The sequence below is a fragment of the Sander vitreus genome, chromosome 8 (assembly GCF_031162955.1).
Source record: "Sander vitreus isolate 19-12246 chromosome 8, sanVit1, whole genome shotgun sequence".
NCBI classification, from domain to species: Eukaryota; Metazoa; Chordata; class Actinopteri; order Perciformes; family Percidae; genus Sander; species Sander vitreus.
The window spans coordinates 18,990,935-19,012,802 of record NC_135862.1 but is presented as its reverse complement, the minus strand read 5'-3'; the positions used below and the strand labels follow the sequence as shown (position 1 = coordinate 19,012,802).

The following is a 21,868-nucleotide window of genomic DNA, read 5'->3' as shown; positions in this document are numbered from 1 at the left end:
AGGTTTAGGCAAGAGGAGGGTTATGTTTAGGCAAGTGGAGTGGGATTGGTTATGGTTACAGGGCGAGCCAATCAGGGATGAGTCTTCCCCTATCATCCTGCAAAAAAAAAAAAAAAAACTCGCTGGCCGGCCATATACAGCAGTTGTTCCTGTGAACGTTGATGATTGGCATTCCGTATCTCAAATCATAATGTCGCATATCACAAGTGGGCGGTATCTTCGTCAAATTGTATGCCCATATTAGAAGTGGTAGTAACTGCCAGGCACGTTCACCGTAGAGGACGAGGGGGAAGAAGGGGAGTGACCGTCATCTCTCAACCATGGATGTATCGAAGAGGTACAGTCCGTTAGCTAGCTAACTGTTGTGGTTCACAGTTTGGAAAGGATTTATGGTGTTTGTAGGAGAAGGACCGCAGTTTAAGAGAACTGAATTGTAGGCAGAGGGAAGGGACAGTTTATGTTAGCTTGACGTTGACGTTACCCACCTAAAACATGCAGGTGGTGAGAATGTGACTAAATCAAACTTATGTCAGTGTTTAAGTTCTAAAGAACAAAAATGATCGTTTAACCACCAGTTTGGGTAAATGCTGCCACATTATTGTTCACGCCAACATAATGTACATTAAAACTACTTAAAAAATGAACAGTTTTTGAATGTTTCATTTAAGTCAGGTTTTATTGTTTAAACCTGACTTCAATACATTTCATTGCTGCATTACTTCACACACTTGCCTTTGTCATTTAGAAGGACAAATTGGTTCATTGATTTAATTCCACATGAGATTGGATTTAACTTAACCCAACTAAATCTCAACCCAAAAACATAACGGTTCACCTTGAGGTTAGGGTTAGGGAATAACTTTTTGGCTCCAAGTGGCATGTACGTTTCTGTAATGTGACTCTACAACTGACCATATAGGATTGGGCTATATAGCTGTGTTTTATATATCAATAAAAAATGATTATATAGGCTAATACATTTTGGAAAACCAATTGAGAAATTGTAAATGGGTAAAAAAAAAAAAAAAACAGATGGAAAAAATGACAAGCAAGGTTGCTAAATCAAAATATGTAATATTGTTATAAAACAGCCCTAATATTAGATTTGCAACATTTACGCACAATAATGTAATTCACCAGATGTTAAAGGGAAAGCTATGACAAAAATCTCTGACAGTGGACAAATTTATGATGATACAGTATATCAGACGATAACGTGATTCATATTAGTATATGAATACATCGTGCTGTAAAGAGATGAACAGCATTCCAGTTTAAGACACAGAGGACCATTATTCTCTGAGCAATGTCATTAACATTTTATTATTTGATACACAATTTATAACACTGCTTCTCATCATCATTTCTTAGTTTAATGCCACATTCATTTTCCAGGATGCTCACTTTATTTGACTCCATGAACAGCTGACTGCCAACCTTAGCTGCTCCTGGAATGTGTATGCCCTCAATCTAACAGAAACATAGTTTTTCTTGGGAAAGCACACAGATACACAGAAATGTTCATGTTTTATGTTGTCATCTTACTGTAGGCCATGCTTCAAAATACACATTTGTTGGCAATACAGGCAAAGTATAAATTGTATAAATGTTGATAATTGTAGACAAATCTGCCTTTTATTTGAGTCTTGTCTGTTGTATATTATTGTAGCTATATAGCAGAGGTCAAAAAGTAAGATTGTAACATTACTAGAGGTGAGCCAAAAGTGACATTGTGTTCATTAATTCATATGGAAGCTAAAAACTACAAAAGCAATACAGTGCTATAATATATACGTACAGTATGTTTTATCATAATCCATCAGACATTATGTAAAAAAAACTATATGTATTATATGAATTATCATAAAGGTAAACACCTTAACTTTTATCATTTTCACAACCTACTTGTTAACCTAGTCTTAATGTCATTCACTGTCATTATAAAGTGAAAAACAGTCTTATGATCCACTGCTTCCACCTGTTTTAGAGCAGCAAATCTTTACAAAGTAATTCAACACAAACTCTACTGCCCACTATTAAACAGCTTCTTCCTGCCCTCCATACCAGACATGGCGTCCACGTTCTTACGCCAGTCAGTCACTTCCTCTTTCTGTGGGGTGAATAGATGATGATTTTGAATCAGCTCAGTCTAATTAAAACATGAGTACTTGTAGTCATTTTGTACACCACAAATAGGCATACAACATAGGGGAATATAGGTATTCATGCTTGTTAATATTAAAAGAAGAATGATATTCCTGCACTAAACATTGTACCCTCAGAACTGTACTACTGCATTCTTACTTCCTCTTTTTTGAAACAAATGAAACCCTTCTTAGGTTGTGTCAGTCTACGTTTTAGTTAATTTAAAAGCATTTTAGCTTTAGCATCCTAGAGTCAATCTGCTACTAGGTAAGCAATTTGATTTTTGTCAAATGTGGGGTCAAAGAGTTCAAATGAAACCTGCACTCTTGATGCAACCAATGTGTAATAATGGTGCAGAGGTAGTCTCTTTAATCAAAACTTCCAAAGCTTCCTTACCAAAACTTGGACTCTCGAAATCAGCCCTAATACTACAGTAAGTGGACTATCCTCATTGAAAAAAGTGAATTGAGTTAAAGTGACACCACATAATATGATGTGTGAGTTGCAGCCAGCAGCCCTTACCTTCTCCTCCTCTTTCTTCACAGTCTTCAGGTTGGCCTTGAAGTCCACAGACTCTTTGACCTTAGAGCCCAGCAGAGCTCCCAGCATGGCGTCAGCTGAGACCCTCACCCTCTTCAGAGCCGGTCTCTTCATCTTGCCCTTCAACTCAAAGATCTTCTGAGACAGGTCTTGTATCTTTTTCCAACACAAATGACAAACCAACCCTCAACATTACCTTAAAATCTTCCAAATCCCAATGAATATTGTTTACATACAGTATGCATCCCTTCAATTTGTGTAAAAAATGTATAGAACTCAAATGGTCATTCACATATGTTACATACCTCCTTACTATTTTTCGTCACTTTAGAATCAATGTCGTACCGCTCTTCATCAACCACATCAATTTTCTGGTGTAGCTCTTTGCAAAGATTCTGTGGACAGAACCCTTTAGTGTATTAGGCGTTTAAGGACCAATTCCTGAAATTTGTTTGACTGCAACTGGTCTGGATAACGTCATTGACACACAGTAAGAAACCATGCACGGAGACAGTGCAAAATGTGTACAGGCAGTGTACCATATATAATAATACCACAATATTGATTAATATAAATACATGCCACATTTGTTAGAATTTGCATGATCCGTAGATTAATCCAAGGACTTTGCTGTGGATAGTTTTCATTGGAAGTATTTTCTAATGGTTCCTATTAAAACTGACATTGAGGTCTGCAGATTATTCTGACTAACTGAGACATTGTTCTTGGCAGGAGACATTGCTGTTGAGGTTTTTTTTTTATGTAATTTTTTAAAGCTTTAAGCACCGCAAACTCAATTTCATTCACCTTGATTGTGTATAGGTGACAGCAGAAGTCTCAGTGACAGATATCTCAGAAACCAAAAGTAATTGCTTGTGGCCAGTACCACAAGGAGGAGGTGGGGAAAAGTAATTTGCATAAAGTGTTTGGACAGTTATATGATGTAATGTTGACTTCCTTTAGAGCCAAAACCAACAAAAAAAATCCGTATGTGGATTAAAATGCTTTAATGATAAATTATGAATCTACCTGTAGATCCTGCAAAGACAGGCCTGACATTTGCAGTCCTGGGACTCTCTCAGCGAGGGTTCTCTCTCGTTCATCTTTTCTGACTTGATTTTCATTGTCCAGCAAAGTCATGGCCTTCTTTAGCAGTTTGGTCTGGTGCAGATACATGTACAGAATTAGACCTCAGTGAACCAGACAATTTATGGTTTACATCACTTAAATAATGTAAATTCTTGAACAAGATTTTTACAGTACTACCCAAGACTAACACACAGTTGCACATAAAATACCTTCAGGAACAGTCTGCGCGATGCAGTGATCTTTGGCTTTGGTTTCTGGAAAAGAAGACATTATACGTGTCAGAATACTGGCAAAACATTTCACATATCCAACATTAATTTTTCTTTTTCTGACTTAATCCTTTGTTTTTAACTTTTTTTTTCTTGTGATTATATTGTGTAAAAATAAAAAATAAAAAAATAAAAAACAATATATATATATATATATATATTAGGGCTGTCAATCGATTTAAAAAATGTAATCTAATTAATTACATACTCTGTGATTAATTAATCGAAATTAATCGCATACATAATTAACGGTGCCTGAACCGATACTTTTTAAGAAAGTAAAAAAAGAAAAAAAAGGGTACTAAACAACAGTTGGTGACATTAAAGAACGGCTTGTTTATTGCTAAGGCCATATGGTCAAAATTAAATGATTTAATAATAATGTATAACAATAACAATAACTTATTTCACTAGTAAATTGCTGTTGAACGACAAAAACAACCACCAGATGATAAAGGACATTTACAATAACTTCAAATGCACCACGACGCTGTAGTTTACCAGTTTCGTTGAACGCACCGTCTGTGTTGTTTCTCCAACGGCAGCTGCAGATTGTTACATACCGGTGTTGAATCCTCTACAGTGAAACACAGTCAAAACTTTACACCGTTTAGCGTTAGCTGTCAGCATTGTAACCGTGTTTAATCCAGCTACTAGCTAGCGGTAGGCTAACGTTAGCTGCTGTCGAGTATAGTGTTAACTAGCTAGCGGTAGGCTAACATTAGCTGCTGTCGAGTATAGTGTTAACTAGCGTCACGTGCAGCGGTGTTTGTGTTGCCTGTATCGTCTTCAGAGCATCAGAGAGAAGCGCAGACATATCAGTGGCACCAGATTTCGGTAGCCAGGGTTGGCAGGAAGAAGATTTTTACAAGTAAATGTTCCAATTAATAATCCAGGCAGCACATTCTCGTCTCCCTCCTTAATTTTACAGTCGAATGGTGGCTAGAACGGCTCTGGGTCAAACGTCAATATGGAATGGATTAATCTGCGTTATTTTTTTTAACGCGTTATTTTGACAGCCCTAATATATATATATATATATATATATATATATATATATATATATATATATATATATATATATATTGTGTAAAATAAGTGTTAAATCAATCAATTCCACATAAAGTCAAGGCACATATTTGTGGATTTGGAGTGCAGAATATGTAGAACAATTCTAATAATCCAACTCAAGTGCAGTTTTTAGTCCTACAACTGATGCAATGAATTCATAACTGAAATTATGTTTCAGATGTTTTAGTCTTGTCTGTCACAGTAGAATCAACTCACCGAGGACCTAGCCAGTTAGGAAAGCGGTGTCCATATTTCAAGAAGAGAAACAGAAAAGGTGCAATTACATTTCTCGAATTTCACATACTAACATTTGAATCACCGTGCGGTGAAAGTAAATGAAACATGAGTACTTACCCTTCAGACATGGTTGCAGTTGTATGTCTCCCCCTGTTAAATCTGTCTTAAAAGGAAGAAGACAATTTTCTTTACATAACAATACAAAAAAAAAAATCTAAATTCATCACATCTGATTGAGAAATCGTACAGTATATACTATAGGTTGCTGCTCCATACAGGGGACACAAACAGTCTATGACATTGTCTAAAGGTCATTGGTTTAAAAATACTTTCTCAAACAAAGACAAAAATACTTGTTTTAAATTAGCACACACGTAATCAATCAAGACCAAAAAGGACAGGATTCATGTTGTTTTTTTTTTAATCATAAATATTGTTAAATATAAAAAATATAACTTTTCATTTAATAAGCACAAACAATTTCAATTCCAGATCATTACATTGATATGACACTACAACATTATAAGCAATGGGAATAGGCTGCAAAGAATAAGAAGAAATCAATTCCACATTGTGATGTTATTTCTAACTTGAGCCAGCTGAAAAGAAACCTCTCCTCCCTGACTCGCATGTAAAGAGGTTCCTTTCTAAAATGAGATAGCTTTAATTTGATTTTAAAAATGACAGTCAGTTGTAAGAAATGATAACTACGTTAAGATAAATGCTGTTTTAGTGTACAAAACTCAGCCATGTTTTTTAATGCTGATAAATGTATTATGTTTTCTCAATTTTTAGCACGAGTATTGTAATACAAAGCCTTCATTTGTTATTTCATCCCTTCGTGTTCTGTAATATTTCAAAATAATACTCCTTACCTTATGGTGACAAATACTCACAGGCGTCTTTTTCTGAGACGAGAAGGGCAGAATCAGGGTAGATATATAGATTCCAGCGCTCATGTGAGTGGCTCACTAAAATAGACCCCCTGTCCTCACCATTCTTGTACTGTGCCTCTTATATCCAGTATGTATGAGGTGTGAAATCTTACTGGCACTGTCCACCTGTGATGCTTTCTTAGTTTATCCGTCTCCTCAAGAAGGACAGGGGCAAAGTTTGAAGGAGCTTTACTCCAACATTATGTGTGTGAAATTAATGTTGATCCACGTACAATCCAAGGCGATTAATGAATTACATTGGGGCGCTCTGGGAGCTCACCTGGTTGAGCGTGCGCCCATGTACCAAGGCTCAGTCCTTACCGCAGTGGCTCGGGTTTGAGTCCAACCCGTGGCCCTTTTCTGCTTGTCATCCCCCCTCTCCCCCCCTCTCCTTTGTCCATCTGTCCTCTCAAATAAAGGCTAAAAAAAGTCCAAAAAATAATCTTTGAAATTACACAGTGGAGGAAAACAATGGCAAGATTGGGATTTTTTTATTGAGAGAACACTCGTGGTTTCATGTTTGGATCACGTCCATGAACCAAATATGAAGATAACATGCTTTCACTGCAATAACCTTAGCAAAAACTACAAGAATAGCCAACACATTTTGAATGTCTGACAAACTGGATGGCAATACATTATAGCACATAACACACTAGCAGTTGTTATTTTACGAGGGACAAATAAGTATGTTTCTCCACAGTCACCATGTTAGACTGTAGGTCTGAGTATCCTGTGATGGTTTGAAATAGTTATGCTGCCATCACAAGGCTGCAGAGGAGAACTTCTGCAAACAGTCACTGCATCACTAATACAAAGCAGTTAATGACAAAAAACGGACGTATATTGATTCAATATATATAATAATTAAAATGTTCTGAAAAATAATAAAGAGCACTTAAAGCCTATAGTCATATAGTCAATATATGTTGTCTTCCCTTTATTTCTATAAGATTACAAAAAGCAAGACTATCCTGGTTTTAAGGGCGTTTGTCCTACCTGCAATTCATAAATTGATTTAGTATAGGTAGGATTAAGGTTAAGAATTTATTATAGGAAGCTCTCTTAAACAAAAGTAAACGTTTCTTTAGTTGCCGGAGGCGTCAAACAGCTTCTTCCTGCCCTCCATACCAGACATTGCCTCCACATTCTTACGCCAGTCAGTCACCTCCTCCTTCTGTTGAAAACATAGCATATCACAGACAAACAGTCAAGATAAAACAGGTCATTTGACCAAAAACAGTGGTTACCTGAAGGTTTCCGAGACCCTACAGCAAAAGCCAGTCTTACCTTTTCCTCTTCCTTCTTGACCGTTTTGAGGTTGGCCTTGAAGTCGATGGACTGTGAGTGTTTGGAGCCCAGCAGAACGCTCAGCATGGCTTCAGCCGAGATCTTCACTCTCTTCAGGGTCGGCTTCTTGAACTTACTCTGAATCTCAATAATCTTCAGGTTCATGTTTTCAATCTGTCCGGGGTATCAATTGAAAGAAAGGATTGTGCTGTTGCCATTCTACCATTGTGAGTCAAGTACACCATATTACCCTCACTGCTATTTATTTATTTATTTTTGTGTTCATTTATAGGAACACAATGTAAAGGAAAAATCCTAAGATTCCTAAATACTTCCCCCCACTTTTTCAAATCCATATATGGATTTATGACACTGGAATTTATCAATAACACGTGTAAATAATCCAAAACTGTGAGCAAATATTATGTAATGTCCATTTTTCTGGAGCTTTTAACCGAAGCTTGCAGTCTTCCTCAGCTGATGTGGTTTTACTCAGATGAAGATGTGGTTAAAAGCTAATAAGTAGACTTTGTGTTAGGATTTTTTGTCAAACTCCTAAATTCTTTAGATTTTTTTGTGGATAACTGTAGACTATACTTTTCTAAAATGTTTAGGTGTAGGGAACAACTGTATGTTTGTTCTAGTAATTCCTCAAAAGATAGCAGTTCTTTAAAGATTGTACCAACCATACAAACACTCTACTTTACAAAACAAAACAAAAAAGTAAAGCATATTTTAACAATTACTGGAGAAAAATCAATACAATATGCAAAGAAAACAATTGTTAAAATTTCCTTTAACCCATGTTTGATAATCTGTGGTTAGGAAGTACTATGCAGGGCTTAAAGTATTCCGGCACCGTGCCGGATCTCCGGCGTGCGGCTGTGAGAAAAAATAAATAAAATTGGGAACTTTCATGACGTTTATTATTTTCGAGTCTATTGATTTCACCTACCAATCATATGAGAGGAACGCAGCTCTAACTAACGCAGGGCTGAAGTACTCGGGCCTGGTGCCCGATTTCTGGCGTTTGACTATTTTAGAAAAATAAATCAATTTAAAAAGTCCACATGGGATTTGTTTTGATGCGCTGGATTTAACCAATCATCGAACTTCCACCTACCAATGAAATGAGTTCTAGCCAATCAGATGCAAAGTAGGGCGGGTCTTTGCCAAAAAGCGAGAGTGCGGTGTGGTCTCCGTGGTAACGCGGCTAAAAAAAATATGGATGCAAAATTTGTCAAACTTGGAGCATGTAGATACAGCTTTAGTTGAGAAAGGAGTTAAAAACAAATGGCGTTGGGCATGAATAGAGGACAAGAGGAAAAGGGTGGAGACGGGTAGCCGTTTAGCACTTGGTGCCTCAAATTAAGGGAGCCGGGTGCTTGCTTCTACAGCGCGTGTTCAAGGAAGACACTATACGGCAGCAGCATTAGATGCTAGTCACAAAGCTTCGGTCCGTGCACTCTGTCATACGAGTAAGTTACCGGCAACGACGGCTACCGCTACCGCTGCGACTGCTCCTTCACTGACCGACCGTGTTTGTGATACAAACAATACGTGTGTGCACGTTCATAGCGGAACACATTTGTCATTAATGAAAAGCTATCTGAAGCCCAAACTGCCTTGACAAAGCTGTCTGTTTAGAATCAGCATGGCAGTTATTTAAACATAACTGCCTTGCCCCAGAGTTTAGACGTCTAGCTATATGAAAAGCTATACAATGCGACGTTTTTAATAAATGTACATGAAGCAACTAATATCAACATGGACAAAATCATGAATGTACTAATACAAAAAGTTCAAAAAAAAGTTTCAGGCTCAGGATTTTTTTTCACTTTAAGCCCTGACTATGTGATTGCTCAATACCCCATACATATATAGCCAAACTTGCCAAAATGTATTATTGGTCTAACCCTAATATAGAATATAAATGTCGCTGTATCTGTTTTTGTGTTTCATTATATCAGTGCAATTATCAGCTCCAAACTAATTAGCAGTTCATATTTCACTGCCGTGTTTAAGCCAGTTGAATAATGTGACTCTTGACTTATTATGGAGCCTGCTTGTGTGCTTAAGACAAATCTAAAATTTTCAAGTCCCTCCAAGCTTACTGTTGCTGTAAAACAAAAATGTGAACTGTGTTGAGTCACTGTTTGGTGCTATAACAAAGCCACAGAGTGCATCAGGCTTTATGCATAAGATTCTCTTATGTCTTTGTGCTGCCACTGGGAGGAAGTGTTTGTTCACTTTCCGCTCTTTCATGTTGTGACCTCGTCTTCATAGTAAAGACATGGGATGCAGTAACTTTACAAACATTTCCACATGCATTGATGAGCAGCTCACCTCCTTGTCATTTTTGGTCACCTTGAGGCCGATATCATACCACTCCTCATCTACGACATCAATCTTGTGGTGCAAGTCTTTGCAAAGATCCTGTGAAAAAAGAACAGACATCCCCTAGTGGTATCAGAATAAAATAATAAACTAAAATAGAAAAAATATATATTAGTTAGAGAGGGTGTACTGGAAGATTTGAATAAGGTTAAATACCTGAAGCTCTTGCAAAGACAGACCAGACAGATTTAGAGGAGGAACTCGTTCTGCTAGAGCAGCTTCTCTTTCCTTCATCTTCTGCTCCTTCTCCTCCTGCAGCATCTGAGCAGCGACTGCCAACAGTCTAATCTAAGGGAAACAATCAAAATAATAGATGAAAAGGTTTTTTTTTTTTTTTTCAATGTATTGGAATCTCTAGACCAAATAGAGCAAAAGTCTACATACATACCAAACAATTTAATTAATTGACATGGTAACCATGAGTAAGATACATCCTTTAATACAAATATGTATACATAAATAACACACATATAAATGCATAATGCAATTCTAAATAGACATCAACCAGTTTTCTGTGGTTTATACAAAGAGCATACAAAGTTATGCACTCTAACATCTTAAGTCAAATTCTTCATAATAAATAGATTCATAAAACATCTCAGACAAAGAAGAATTTACCTTCAACCCCAGCCTTCGAGAGGAGGAGATCTTTGATTTTGATTTGATTGATTTCTATAATTTTACACATAAAAACAATACAAAAATCATTTAATACCACCCATATATACAATATATGGACAGCACATTTGCAAACATGATTTTTTAAATTGCATTATTGGACAAATAATGGACTGAGAAAGGGGCGTTAAGATTATGTATGATAGATACTCACAGGTCTGTTGGAGCGTTAACAAAAGAAAGAAATTACATATTAACATAATGAATACCAATACATAGTTTTACAGTATACAGTACCTTGAAGCTAGCAATGAACACATTAACCTTGTGTTGACTTTGGGTCACTTCAGACAACACAAGGGTTAAAACAAACTGATAATACTCACTGATCAGCCATGATTGTCTCAAATTCCCGCTCTACAATTGGAAAAGTAAAAGAAAATGAAACGTCTCTTTGCAGAAAATGGAAACAGAAATTTGTCACCTTTTAACACATTTTCAATTGAGCTGTAGAGCTGAAGACTGATTATCTTTTTAACCTCTCTGGTCAAAGTATTTCATCCACTCTTGGCCCATTAAAGCAGCACAGTTATTTATGTTCACTGATTGTTCCCCTGGTGCAGTTGGATTGGAAAGCACATTGGAATATTATATGAACCAAACTGTTGTAGTTCACATTTTGCTTTCATCGTCAAAGAATAATATAGATGGACTTTTTTTTTTCTCCTCATTTAAATGACAAATCTGAAGAATTCACTGTAATGCTATTACAAATACAAATTACGTTTGCACAACTACATTAAATAATAGGTTAAGTTCAGACTTTGATTTGCTGTTTCATATACATGCATTAGTACAGGATACAAACAATAATAACAAAAATTACTATAACTTTAAAAACATTTGTGTCATATGCAAAGTTTCAAAGTGCTGGGTCAGTGGTCATGTTAACATAACTCACAAGAGTCTCTGCATAGGTGACAAAAAAGGTGAATGGCCAGATAATCCACAGGCATGTAAACTGACAATGTTCAACTTGATCACGATATCCAAATAAAACCACAAAGACAAGACACTAATCTGAATTAGAGGTTTTAGTCAACTGTTAGTCATTGTTTTAAACTTGTAGCATGCTGAGAAGTTATTCCTTATTTACACATCTCAGCTCAACGCCTCAACATGCCTACCACACCAAGTTTACTCTAATCCACGAGTACCATAATATAAGCAACTCTGTACCTTCTTGAAGCCGAACAGCTCCTTGAGCCTCCAAACGTGTGAGGGAGGCAGCAATCGACTTTCTGAGGGAGAAAATACTATCAGATTTATAGTGTCAGTGCAGAGTGTGAATGGCTCACTAAAATAGACTCCTGTCTGTCCACCAAGAGTGACATTTACTGTTGCACATAGCATCTCCACAATATCAGACAGGAAAGGAGGTAATAAAACTTCATTTATGGGCTTAAACATTTGCGTATCTTGTGTACTTTTGACAACACCTGTTGTTGTTGTTGGAGGTGACACTGACAATTTAAAGAGACATTACCCACTGACCGACGTTAATGCTGGGTCAGTGTCACACATTCACATTTGACGGGGGCCAACTTGTTAGAGTTTGGATCAAGTTAAGGAGTCAAACTGAAGGAAGAAATCAACCTAGCATGTCAGCACGCACTTGTTCTGCATCTTTATTTTTAGAACAAACAGCACAGTCCAAATGTGAATCTGGACCATCTAAAGATGTCCATCTATAGGCATCTAAGAGTTTGACCAACTGAGACTGAAGAGGTTTTTAACAGCCATATCACATATCTGCGTTTCTAGCGACCACATGCTATTGCTTTGTTTGTGTCAATTTGAAAATTCACTAACAAAATACATTGAAAACATTGAAATTATTTTTTTGAGAACTTGAGAGTTTTAAAAATGATTAGTTCATACCCTTGCATCAGTTTGAATGGAGTACTTTTCTTACTTTCACCACATTATCAGAAAGGTATGAAGCATTTTCATGTTCAGTGCACATCTTCTATCCACCTTGCTTGCATGTGTGTGATGGCAGACTATAATAGCCTGATAACATTGCAGGACCACCTTTGAGGTAAGAACAAAGCCAAAAGTTTGTCATGTTTTATTTAGGGGAGCAGAGGAACAAGGACAGGTGCTGGTCAGGACTTGATGGTTTGTAAACTGAGCCAGCCAGAGTTCAATCTGCGTCATTGTTGTAACAGGGAGTCAAATGGCTCAAAGTGCTGCGACTTATGCCCTCACGTAAGGATATTTGGGCAGCGAACGATTAAACAAGAATAATGAAGTACAATACAATGGGGTCAAATACTATTTTCAGATCACTTCTTGTAGTACCCTGAAGAAGGCCATTTTGTGCCGATTTGCGTGGGTTGCTGCCCAGTTCTATTTTCAATGTAAGATTTCGATATTAACTATCCATTTAAAGAAAGGCTTTTTAATTTTTTCACAAGAAGAGTGGCTTGGACCTTTTTTCTCTTTTGAAGTTTTGTGTTCCCTTTCCAAAGAGCACCTTCATGATTTGTTTTTAACTTTTGAGCACCCCAGACTTTTTTTCTTCTTCACTTCTTGTATTAGTTGCTTTAAAGGAGTATTTAAACAATTTAATATTGCACTTCTACACCAGAGACTAATTAGAATGGACTAGAATGGTCAAAACTGATGCAGAAGAGGCCAAAATATCCTGTTAGTCCCTATAATGGGTCAAGCTCCAAGAACACTGGAAGCCTACATTTCCTATCTACTTATTATGTTGCATTCGCACAATATCAGCAAAACTTTGGGAGTGTTCATGCTTGATTACCTCCACTGCTAGCCTTGTATTCACATCAATCAGATACTTTTGTGGTCTTATGTATTCAACTCAGTTCTTCAACAAGTGAAAACGGATTCGATGAATTGATTGTTTAAGGGCAGAAATTCCCGAAATCTTCCTCTCCAAGGCTGACAAATGATGTGTGAACGTGTCCACAGCATTAGATCCCTGTCACGTAAACGTCCTTATCTTTGAAACCACCAGTTTGTAACGCAGACTTTCTGTCACCAAACCCAAGCCGAGTAACCCTGATGACATCACTATGACATCGTCATGGGTTAATTTATCACACTTGACAAACTCTTGGCGGTATGTAACTTTTTAAATAGGCCAAGTAGTTCTCGCTTTGACTAGTTAACTAACTTTTATGTGTAAATCAGTGGAGTTTGCCCCATATTACTGTCATCATCATGTAGTGTATGATTTACCACATTAGAAGGGTTGAGAGAGTTACTTATACTTTGGGGTCAAGACTGAAAGGGCAGCAGTTAAAAGCATTTACTAAATGGCAATTATCTTTTTAACTTACTGGATAGAGTTTATTGTTATGCCTTGGGATGCAAGTATTTTACTGAATAATCTGCTGATTAATTTCTGGTTTAATTGATTGATTAATGGTTTCCAGAGACTCAAGGTCTTCAAATAGCATGTTTTTGATTAGTCCTAAATATAAAGATATTAAGTTAGACATTTATTTTTTTGGGGGGGGTATTTTTGCTTTAAAAATGTTTAAACAATTAGTTGATAGTTTCTGATTAATGAATCAACTAATTGTTTCATTTCTAATCATTGTTTCTAGCAGTAGTGTTGATTGGTACTTTGTGCTCCGACAGCTCCCTTGTTGCTTTACTGAGGTGTTTACTGCAGCCCTGAACCTGCGACCTCTCTTATTTTTGGACGTTCACAGTTTTTAATATGAAAGTTACGTCTGCTTTGATTTACAGATGATGATATAACAACTTCTCAGCTGCTGCTGTCGACAACCTGGAACTATGAATACCACCTGGCTGATGTTGTGTCCCAGTCTAGTGCATAATAAAGTAGATGAAAAGAAAAGTGTAGCATCAGTTTTTTGTGTTGATCAGAAGTATTTATTATGAGGACATAAACCAGGCATTTTAAGACACACAGCAAATCTCACTATATGCTTATCTGTAATGTCAGTGTAGACAATTTAAAAAGTGCCAACACCACAAAACAACAGAATGCAACTGGTTTATGTGCAAAATATACACAATTCCTTTGAATTCAAATATTTTGCATATTGCAAATGGTATATACAAGCACTATATATACTTATGCACACTTATGCATACACTGTTGACTATTGTAAGCAGTGAGAGTAACTTTATTTCCCTCTCTATTCTTGTAAAAATTTAAAATGTCCATCACTATAAACTCTACTGCCCGGCATTAAACAGCTTCTTCCTGCCCTCCATACCAGACATGGCCTCCACGTTTTTACGCCAGTCAGTCACCTCCTCTTTCTGTTCATAAGAAGAAAATAATTCTCAGTGTTACTGTACTTAACACCCGAAAATAACATGAGTAATACCACAGCGTTGTGCCATAATTCAAACTGAATCTGAGTTTAAAACCAAGGAGTCAACTGAGCCGGACATAATAATAAAACCTTTAAAAACAATCTGCTGTTACAGTTGCCACACTTACCTTCTCCTCCTCTTTCTTCACAGTCTTCAGGTTGGCCTTGAAGTCCACAGACTCTTTGACTCTAGCGCCCAGCAGAGCTCCCAGCATGGCGTCAGCTGAGATCTTCACCCTCTTGAGAGCAGGTCGCTTCATTTTACCCTTCAGCTCAAAGATCTTCTGAGACAGATTTTCAATCTGCAGGAAACAATGACAAATGTAAGTACAAAGTACACAACATAGCCTTTTAAAATTCCAATAAAAAATAGTTTTAAAAATGATTTAAAAAAAAAAACACTCAGTAAGGCAATTCATTCGAAATGTTGCTGGTAAATTATAATGAAACTGAATGTGAACAATTAATGCTGCATCTTCTCAATGTTATCAAGAAAAAACAATTAGTAAATCCATAAAGTGAAAACAGAGTTAAATCCACATGTAAGTCAAATGAATATGAATAAACCTGTACCTCCTTGTAATTTTTAGTCACTTTGGCATCAATATCATAGCGCTCTTCATCTACGACATCGATCTTGTGATGCATATCTTTGCACAGAGCCTGCAGACAGAGAGATATATCATATGTTTTGAACATTTAATGATAACTCTGCAATCCTCTGGGGTGTTGCACATGTCTGTGTTTTTCTGTGTGTTGATGCAACACACTCATAATAAACGTTGAAGCCCGATTGTCTTTTATTACTACTGTGTAGATTGTTACACTCATATTAGTGGTTACTTGTTATGTATTGAATGTGAAACAATATTAATAATAGTATGCTTTATTACCGCAAGCCCTTCATTCCAGCAGCAGTCAGACTCTTTAAGCCTTGCGTTTTCCTCGGGTCAAATTTGACCCATTTTCAAAGTTTTTTTACATCAGAAATATGGGTTTCTTTCAACCAAATTGCCCAAAAATAATTGTTTTAAATGGTTTCAAAACAGTATCCTGACTAAACTTTGACATATACCCGTCTGTGATCCACTCAACATCCTCTGATCTTAACTATTAGTCAAAATAATTCATAATTTTCTGGGGGGGGGGTTTAAACTCAAAAATTAGGTATAACGTCATATAAATTAGGTTTATTGACTATGAATTAAAAAATGTTTTGAAAGAGTCAAAAGAATCGAAAAAACCAACTAACCATATCCTAACCATAGCTTGTCATGACAAAAACCGAATGACGTACTAAAAGAAGAGTTTATGACTTGTTATGTTTATGACACGTTCATGACAGTGTCATGTCACTCTTATGTCGATACCTTCAAGTAAAGTGCAACCAAAAAAAGTTAATTTTCAATTTTGACCCAGAAGGACAACAAGTTCATGGTCGACGGGATGACAACACAAGGGTTGAGCCAACATGAGCCATCACTTGACAATATTCTGCACAATGCATATTTATTTATTTATTACTCTGTGTCACCTCCTACTGTGCATTATGCCATTTCTATTCATCAGCACCTTATCTCATCTGTGTATGTATTTTTTACCTGTCTGTTTTTATAAGGGTGTTTATAGTGTACATACTATTACTATTATTACTCTTATTCTATTTTTTCAATTTCTTGTAAAACTTTTTTGTATATTTTCCCTATGTCTATTTAATGTGTATTTGTCTTTTTCTGATGTGTGTGAATTTTTTTGAGCTGCTGTAACAAGGGAATATCCCCAGTGTGGGATTACTAAATTTGGTCTTATCTTATCTTAAAGTTTGCTCTAAATGAATGTCAGCTAAATTCCCAAAATGTAGCACCTCTCATCTAATGCACCAACCTATGATTGACCTGCACATACCTGAAGGTCCTGCATGGACAAACCAGATAGCTGAAGTAGAGGGACTCTCTCACCCAAAGTGGCTTCTCTCTCCAGCTTCTTTTCCTCATTCTCCTTCTCCAACATCACAGCTGCAATTTTCAGCAGCTTGGTCTAAATTGAGAAAGAATGATTACCTTTTTGGCACAGATCACCGTTGTTTTGTGACTTAAGTAGTAAAGACAAAGAAGACAATACCTTGAGAGCCAGTCTGCGAGATGCAGAGATCTTTGACTTTTTCTACACAAAATCAGTAGAGAAGTTTTACAGTTATACAAAAATACATACAATCAAAATTAAGATTTGTTTTATATAAGCTACACTAATTATATGGATAACTTACCTGTCTATGGTGGATATGATGATGTGGGTAGGAAAAGGAAAAAGATAAGAGTTAGTATCAACATGATAAAGATCCAAAGAATGACTCTAATTTTACAAATACTGATTTACATGAAAAATCACAACTTACCCTTCAGACATGATTGGTTTTTGTCTGTACAAGTGAAATAATAAAAGTCAGAAAAAGGACATTACTTAGAGTATTAGTTGCAGTAGTAGCAGTACATATATGCTGTATAGTAGTATTTTTCCTGTTTAACATGTACACGATGTGCTATAAACACTCAGCTTTTATAAATGAAGTAATATTTAATTATTTTGTGAACCAGTATTCATTAATACTACTGTTCATATGTTTATTCACCTATTGTTGGGACTGGGCCAGAGTCATCCAGACTTCGGTATGGCAACATACCAACACTAAGCCTTTTAAATTAGGAACACTGCATGTGTCAGTGCTGCAGATTGTTGGAATGATATTCCTTTTTTATTACCAGTTGGAGTTGATCCAATTTTTAAGGCAGCCAGAAACAGAACCAAAATCAGAATTAGCTTTTGCCAAATAAGACAAATATACATAGCAAAATGTAAGTGGATCATCTTTGAAATAACAACTATTTCCTAGTATTAGAAAAGCAACATGTACACCACTTGTTTTATCTCCTTTGTTGTGCCAGGAATTAATTCCCCTGAAGATCCTTGTCACCTCTCTATTGATTTATTGCATCCACGTTTCGTTGGCATTTGTTAAAATTAGTAAAACGTATTGGGTTTGCCAAAGTGCACATAACCATTTGAATTACTTGATGAGTGAATTGAAACATATGGATGAACTGAATGTGCCTTTACATTAAATGCATACAATGTACAACAAACTAAGTAGATATAACTGTCTTGTTTTGTACGGTAAATGTCCATGATTATGTTTTTCCATCGGCCTAATAAGTTCCCTGCTGTTCTTTAAATTATTCCAGATACATGCAACAAGTGAAATTGTATAAGCCACATATCATCATCATTATAAAAATCAACATACCTTTCGTATCTCTGCAGAAAACCTGTGAAGTTGAGCAGTAGCTCTCCTTAAATAACGAGGAAAACGCAAGTCAAATTGAATGGCTCCTATTGCCTTCTGTGAGTGGCCAACTAAAATAGCCTCCTCTATCCTGACAGCTAGCATACTGTGTATAAGTACACTTCTACATGGTATCCCCCAGCACCAGGTTAACCACCACTATCCCATTGCTCAACACCAAGGGCAGCCAGTGATTAACATGTATGAATACATCATCATGATTATCTCTGTTATTGAATAGATGGAAAATAAAAGATTAATCTGGGAATTTAAACAAACCAAAGAAGCCAAGCAGTAAAGTTGTTATGGTCATTTAATCAATCATCACATGTATTACAGACTACCTGGACAGCGCCATCATCTGTGTAACACAAATACTGCACTTTAAAAGACAAACGCATAAAGCTGATCAGCCTTTTCTTTAGCACAATTTATGCAAATAGTACTGTATACTATACAATTTACAGTGTATGATTACATCTATGACATACAGTGGCATTTTATACATACGTTTACATTAAAGCAAGATTAAACTATGTAATACTGTATAATCTAATTAGTGCATTTATTGATTCTTTTACAAGTGCCTGTGGTTGATATCATTCTTTACAAAAAAACGAGTTTTATTTAATCTTGCAATGGAAACTTCTTCTTGAACCTGGACAATAATTCTTTTAAACTTGAACATTGCAAGATGATAACTCTATATTAACTTTAGGAAATATGATGTTACTGATATAGTAGCACCTTTTTATTTTCCTGCATTAAACAGCTTCTTCCTGCCCTCCATACCAGACATGGCCTCCACGTTCTTACGCCAGTCAGTCACTTCTTCCTTCTGCAAAAATAAAAGATAGATTGTGATCTACTTTGTCATGCAGTTTCTTTTTTTTGTGGGTGATTGTCTCAGCCACCAGGTTTACCTTTTCTTCCTCTTTCTTCACTGTCTTAAGTTTGGCCTTGAAGTCAGCTTTCATGAGTTTGGAGTTGTCGGAGCATGCACCCAGCATGTCGTCTGTAGTTTTCTTCACCCTCTTCAAGTTGGGCCTCTTTGCCCCCTTCAGCCCAATGATCTTCTGAGACAGCATCTGGATCTGTGATACAAACATCACAAATTTCGTTGTATCTGTTACAATGACAATAAAGATATTCTATCACACAGGTCAGTAAATGTATGATCTTTTATTTGTGACTTCCTGATTTAGTTTGACTGTACCTCTGTGTCATTTTTGACTACCTTAACCTCCATATCATAACGAGCTTCATCTACAACATCAATCTTACGATGTAGGTCTTTGCAAAGATTCTGTAAAGAAAAAGTAAACCAACAGTCAAGATGATGTAGAATAATAATGGCTGAATTGGCATGATTTGCTTTGCTAGTACCTGGAGCTCCTCGACTGACAGACCTGACAGCTTTAGTGGAGGGTAGCTCTCATTCACAACTCTCTCCTTCTCGTGTTTCTTCTCTTCACTTTCAGCCACCAGCATAGAAGCTGCTTTCTTCAATAGTTTGGACTGTAAGATAGTAAGGGGATAATAAGCCTCGATAAAAACTAAAGCGGTCTTAGAGCATGTGGCATACCGTTAAATACTGTTCACACATGGCCTGAAGGTCTACAAGACCTACCTTTAAATGCAGCCGGCGTGTTGCTGAATATTTTGGCTTTCTCTAAGAGAAAGACAAGAATAGTTTATACATCAAATAGACTAATTAATACAGGCTTTCAAATATATGTTTAAGATAGGTAGGTAGGTAGGTAGATAGATAGATAGATGGGTAGATAGAATGATTAATTGATTGTGAAAGAAATTGACTCACCGGTCTTTATCAACATGTGAAAGAGGTATAAAGATATGTTATTATTTAATATACAAATTATGTACATAATTGTGGCTCCATTTGTAGGTTATGACTCACCCTTCAGACATGTCTGCAGCTTACAGTACCTTAGGAGCAGAAACAAAGTTTATTTACTAGTGACCTAGTATAGATAATCATAATGAGTATTATTAAGGTCTCAGTAGTGTTTTCTCCAGATCATGTGAGTGATTAATCCAACTACAGTAGGTCACAGTTTCATATATTAAATTGTCCTCAGGGGCTCTTATATACATGTCGGTATTCAGCAGAATTCCTCCAGGACCAGACAATCCTTCCTATTATTATAAGAGCTGATGAGGAGCCTGTTGCACGGCTATATTTAGCCACATTGCCTTTGTGCTTTGCTGTGTTCTAGCAGCTGCTGTGGCCTTGATGGTGCCAGAGAAATGTTTGGAAGCCAAGAGACAAAGAAAAACTGTTCTCCATCTGAATCCTTTAGGAACCACAACAATGCTCATTTTCTATTTTCCTAGATATTATCTCTTATCATATCTCTTCCCCTGTCTTCTCACTTTCTTTGGCATTCTCTTTGTAGCATTATACTTCGTGTTTTCAATTTATTTAAAAACAGCATTAATATTAATAAATAGATACCACTGCCACAACACAGTAATAAATCCAATTTAGAATAAGCCAGCCTGACAGGGTGCGAAAGTCAAGGTAAATAAGACAAGCAGCAGACAATTCCAGGAAGCCTGCAGCCTTGCCCGTCCACCCAGCAGGTTTCCAGTTTATACGAGTGAGCCATCATCACTTATCACACCAGCTTTTCGGCCACAACGATGGGTCAAGTGTGCTGTTACCAACCACCAACACATTGGCAGGCGGTTCAAGCTTCAGGTTACATTTCTTCACTTTGAGGATCAAGAGATCATCAAGAAGCTTGAGGTGTCGTAGAAGTCAAAGCTGGAAAGCCATGTTCGGAAAGTTACTTTAAGACCTTGACAAAAGTAGCGTCATAGCAGAGATTCCCTCACATAAATACCAGCCACAGTAAATGTGTCAGGGCATGCTCATATGTGGTCTTTATTATTTCCTACCTTAAAGCAGGACTCCACTTTACCTAAACAAACACATGGCTGTAGAGACTTAGATAGCTGGGCTGCTGTAACAGCAAGACAAGAAGTTACTCTTGCAATGTCAGGTTAAAGAGCCCCTTTCAATGTCTAGAATAAATATGATTGACTTTTATTTTCTTGTGATAAATATCATAGGTTGATTATTTGATTTGAAACTTACCTTAAAGGTGAGAGGAAATCAGAGAGGGCAGCGACAGTGGTGAGTCAGGAAAAGAAAAAGCACTTCATGATTATTAGTGAAAGATTTATGTATTCAAAGTCTCATGTGAATGGCTCGCTAAAATAGACTCCCTGTCCACCTGACAATTGCTGCAGTCACAGTGCAACCCTTTTTGATTTGCCCTCAACCCGTGACCCATTTCTCTCATGTGATGTGAAGGGCACACCTCACACATCCCTCACCTAACTGGCAGCTGACTTATCCTCACTGCAGTTATCAGGCGCCCTGAGTGGGTTTGCTTTTGAAGATGTGTCATGGGGTATACTGGCAGAGGCTAACATCAAATACCAATTGTTTGAAATATGCCTTTTAAAAGTTGACAATTGAAAGTTTATTAAGTTATAATTGCATTTATATGCACTAATACA

The 21,868-nt window shown here is 36.7% G+C and overlaps 3 protein-coding genes, 1 long non-coding RNA gene and 1 pseudogene across 4 annotated transcripts; 1 reads left to right on the top strand and 4 right to left on the bottom strand.

Moving 5' to 3' along the window:
- Positions 1-251: 251 nt before the first annotated feature.
- On the top strand, positions 252-14,463 carry LOC144522348 (uncharacterized). The gene is made up of 3 exons (XR_013502396.1): positions 252-337; positions 2,691-2,832; positions 14,378-14,463. It is a non-coding gene; the product is annotated as an uncharacterized LOC144522348 (long non-coding RNA).
- On the bottom strand, positions 2,024-3,809 carry LOC144522347 (troponin I, cardiac muscle-like). Its single transcript, XM_078257348.1, has 4 exons — positions 3,715-3,809; positions 2,991-3,080; positions 2,668-2,841; positions 2,024-2,110 (listed from the first exon to the last, which is right to left on the bottom strand). The coding sequence occupies exons 1-4, from the start codon at positions 3,742-3,744 to the stop codon at positions 2,024-2,026; spliced, it is 381 nt and encodes a 126-aa protein (XP_078113474.1). The 5' UTR covers positions 3,745-3,809.
- Positions 7,374-10,988, bottom strand: LOC144521635 (troponin I, slow skeletal muscle-like). Its single transcript, XM_078256194.1, has 7 exons — positions 10,978-10,988; positions 10,806-10,809; positions 10,592-10,645; positions 10,130-10,261; positions 9,923-10,012; positions 7,577-7,750; positions 7,374-7,463 (listed from the first exon to the last, which is right to left on the bottom strand). Exons 1-7 carry the CDS (start codon positions 10,986-10,988, stop codon positions 7,374-7,376), a joined length of 555 nt encoding a protein of 184 aa, XP_078112320.1.
- A 370-nt stretch (positions 14,464-14,833) lies between the features above and the next one.
- Positions 14,834-17,382, bottom strand: LOC144521693 (troponin I, cardiac muscle-like). The gene is made up of 7 exons (XM_078256245.1): positions 17,372-17,382; positions 17,243-17,246; positions 17,098-17,139; positions 16,882-17,013; positions 15,550-15,639; positions 15,099-15,278; positions 14,834-14,920 (listed from the first exon to the last, which is right to left on the bottom strand). The coding sequence occupies exons 1-7, from the start codon at positions 17,380-17,382 to the stop codon at positions 14,834-14,836; spliced, it is 546 nt and encodes a 181-aa protein (XP_078112371.1).
- A 1,685-nt stretch (positions 17,383-19,067) lies between these two features.
- LOC144522346 (troponin I, slow skeletal muscle-like) lies at positions 19,068-20,248 on the bottom strand (annotated as a pseudogene).
- Positions 20,249-21,868: the final 1,620 nt, after the last annotated feature.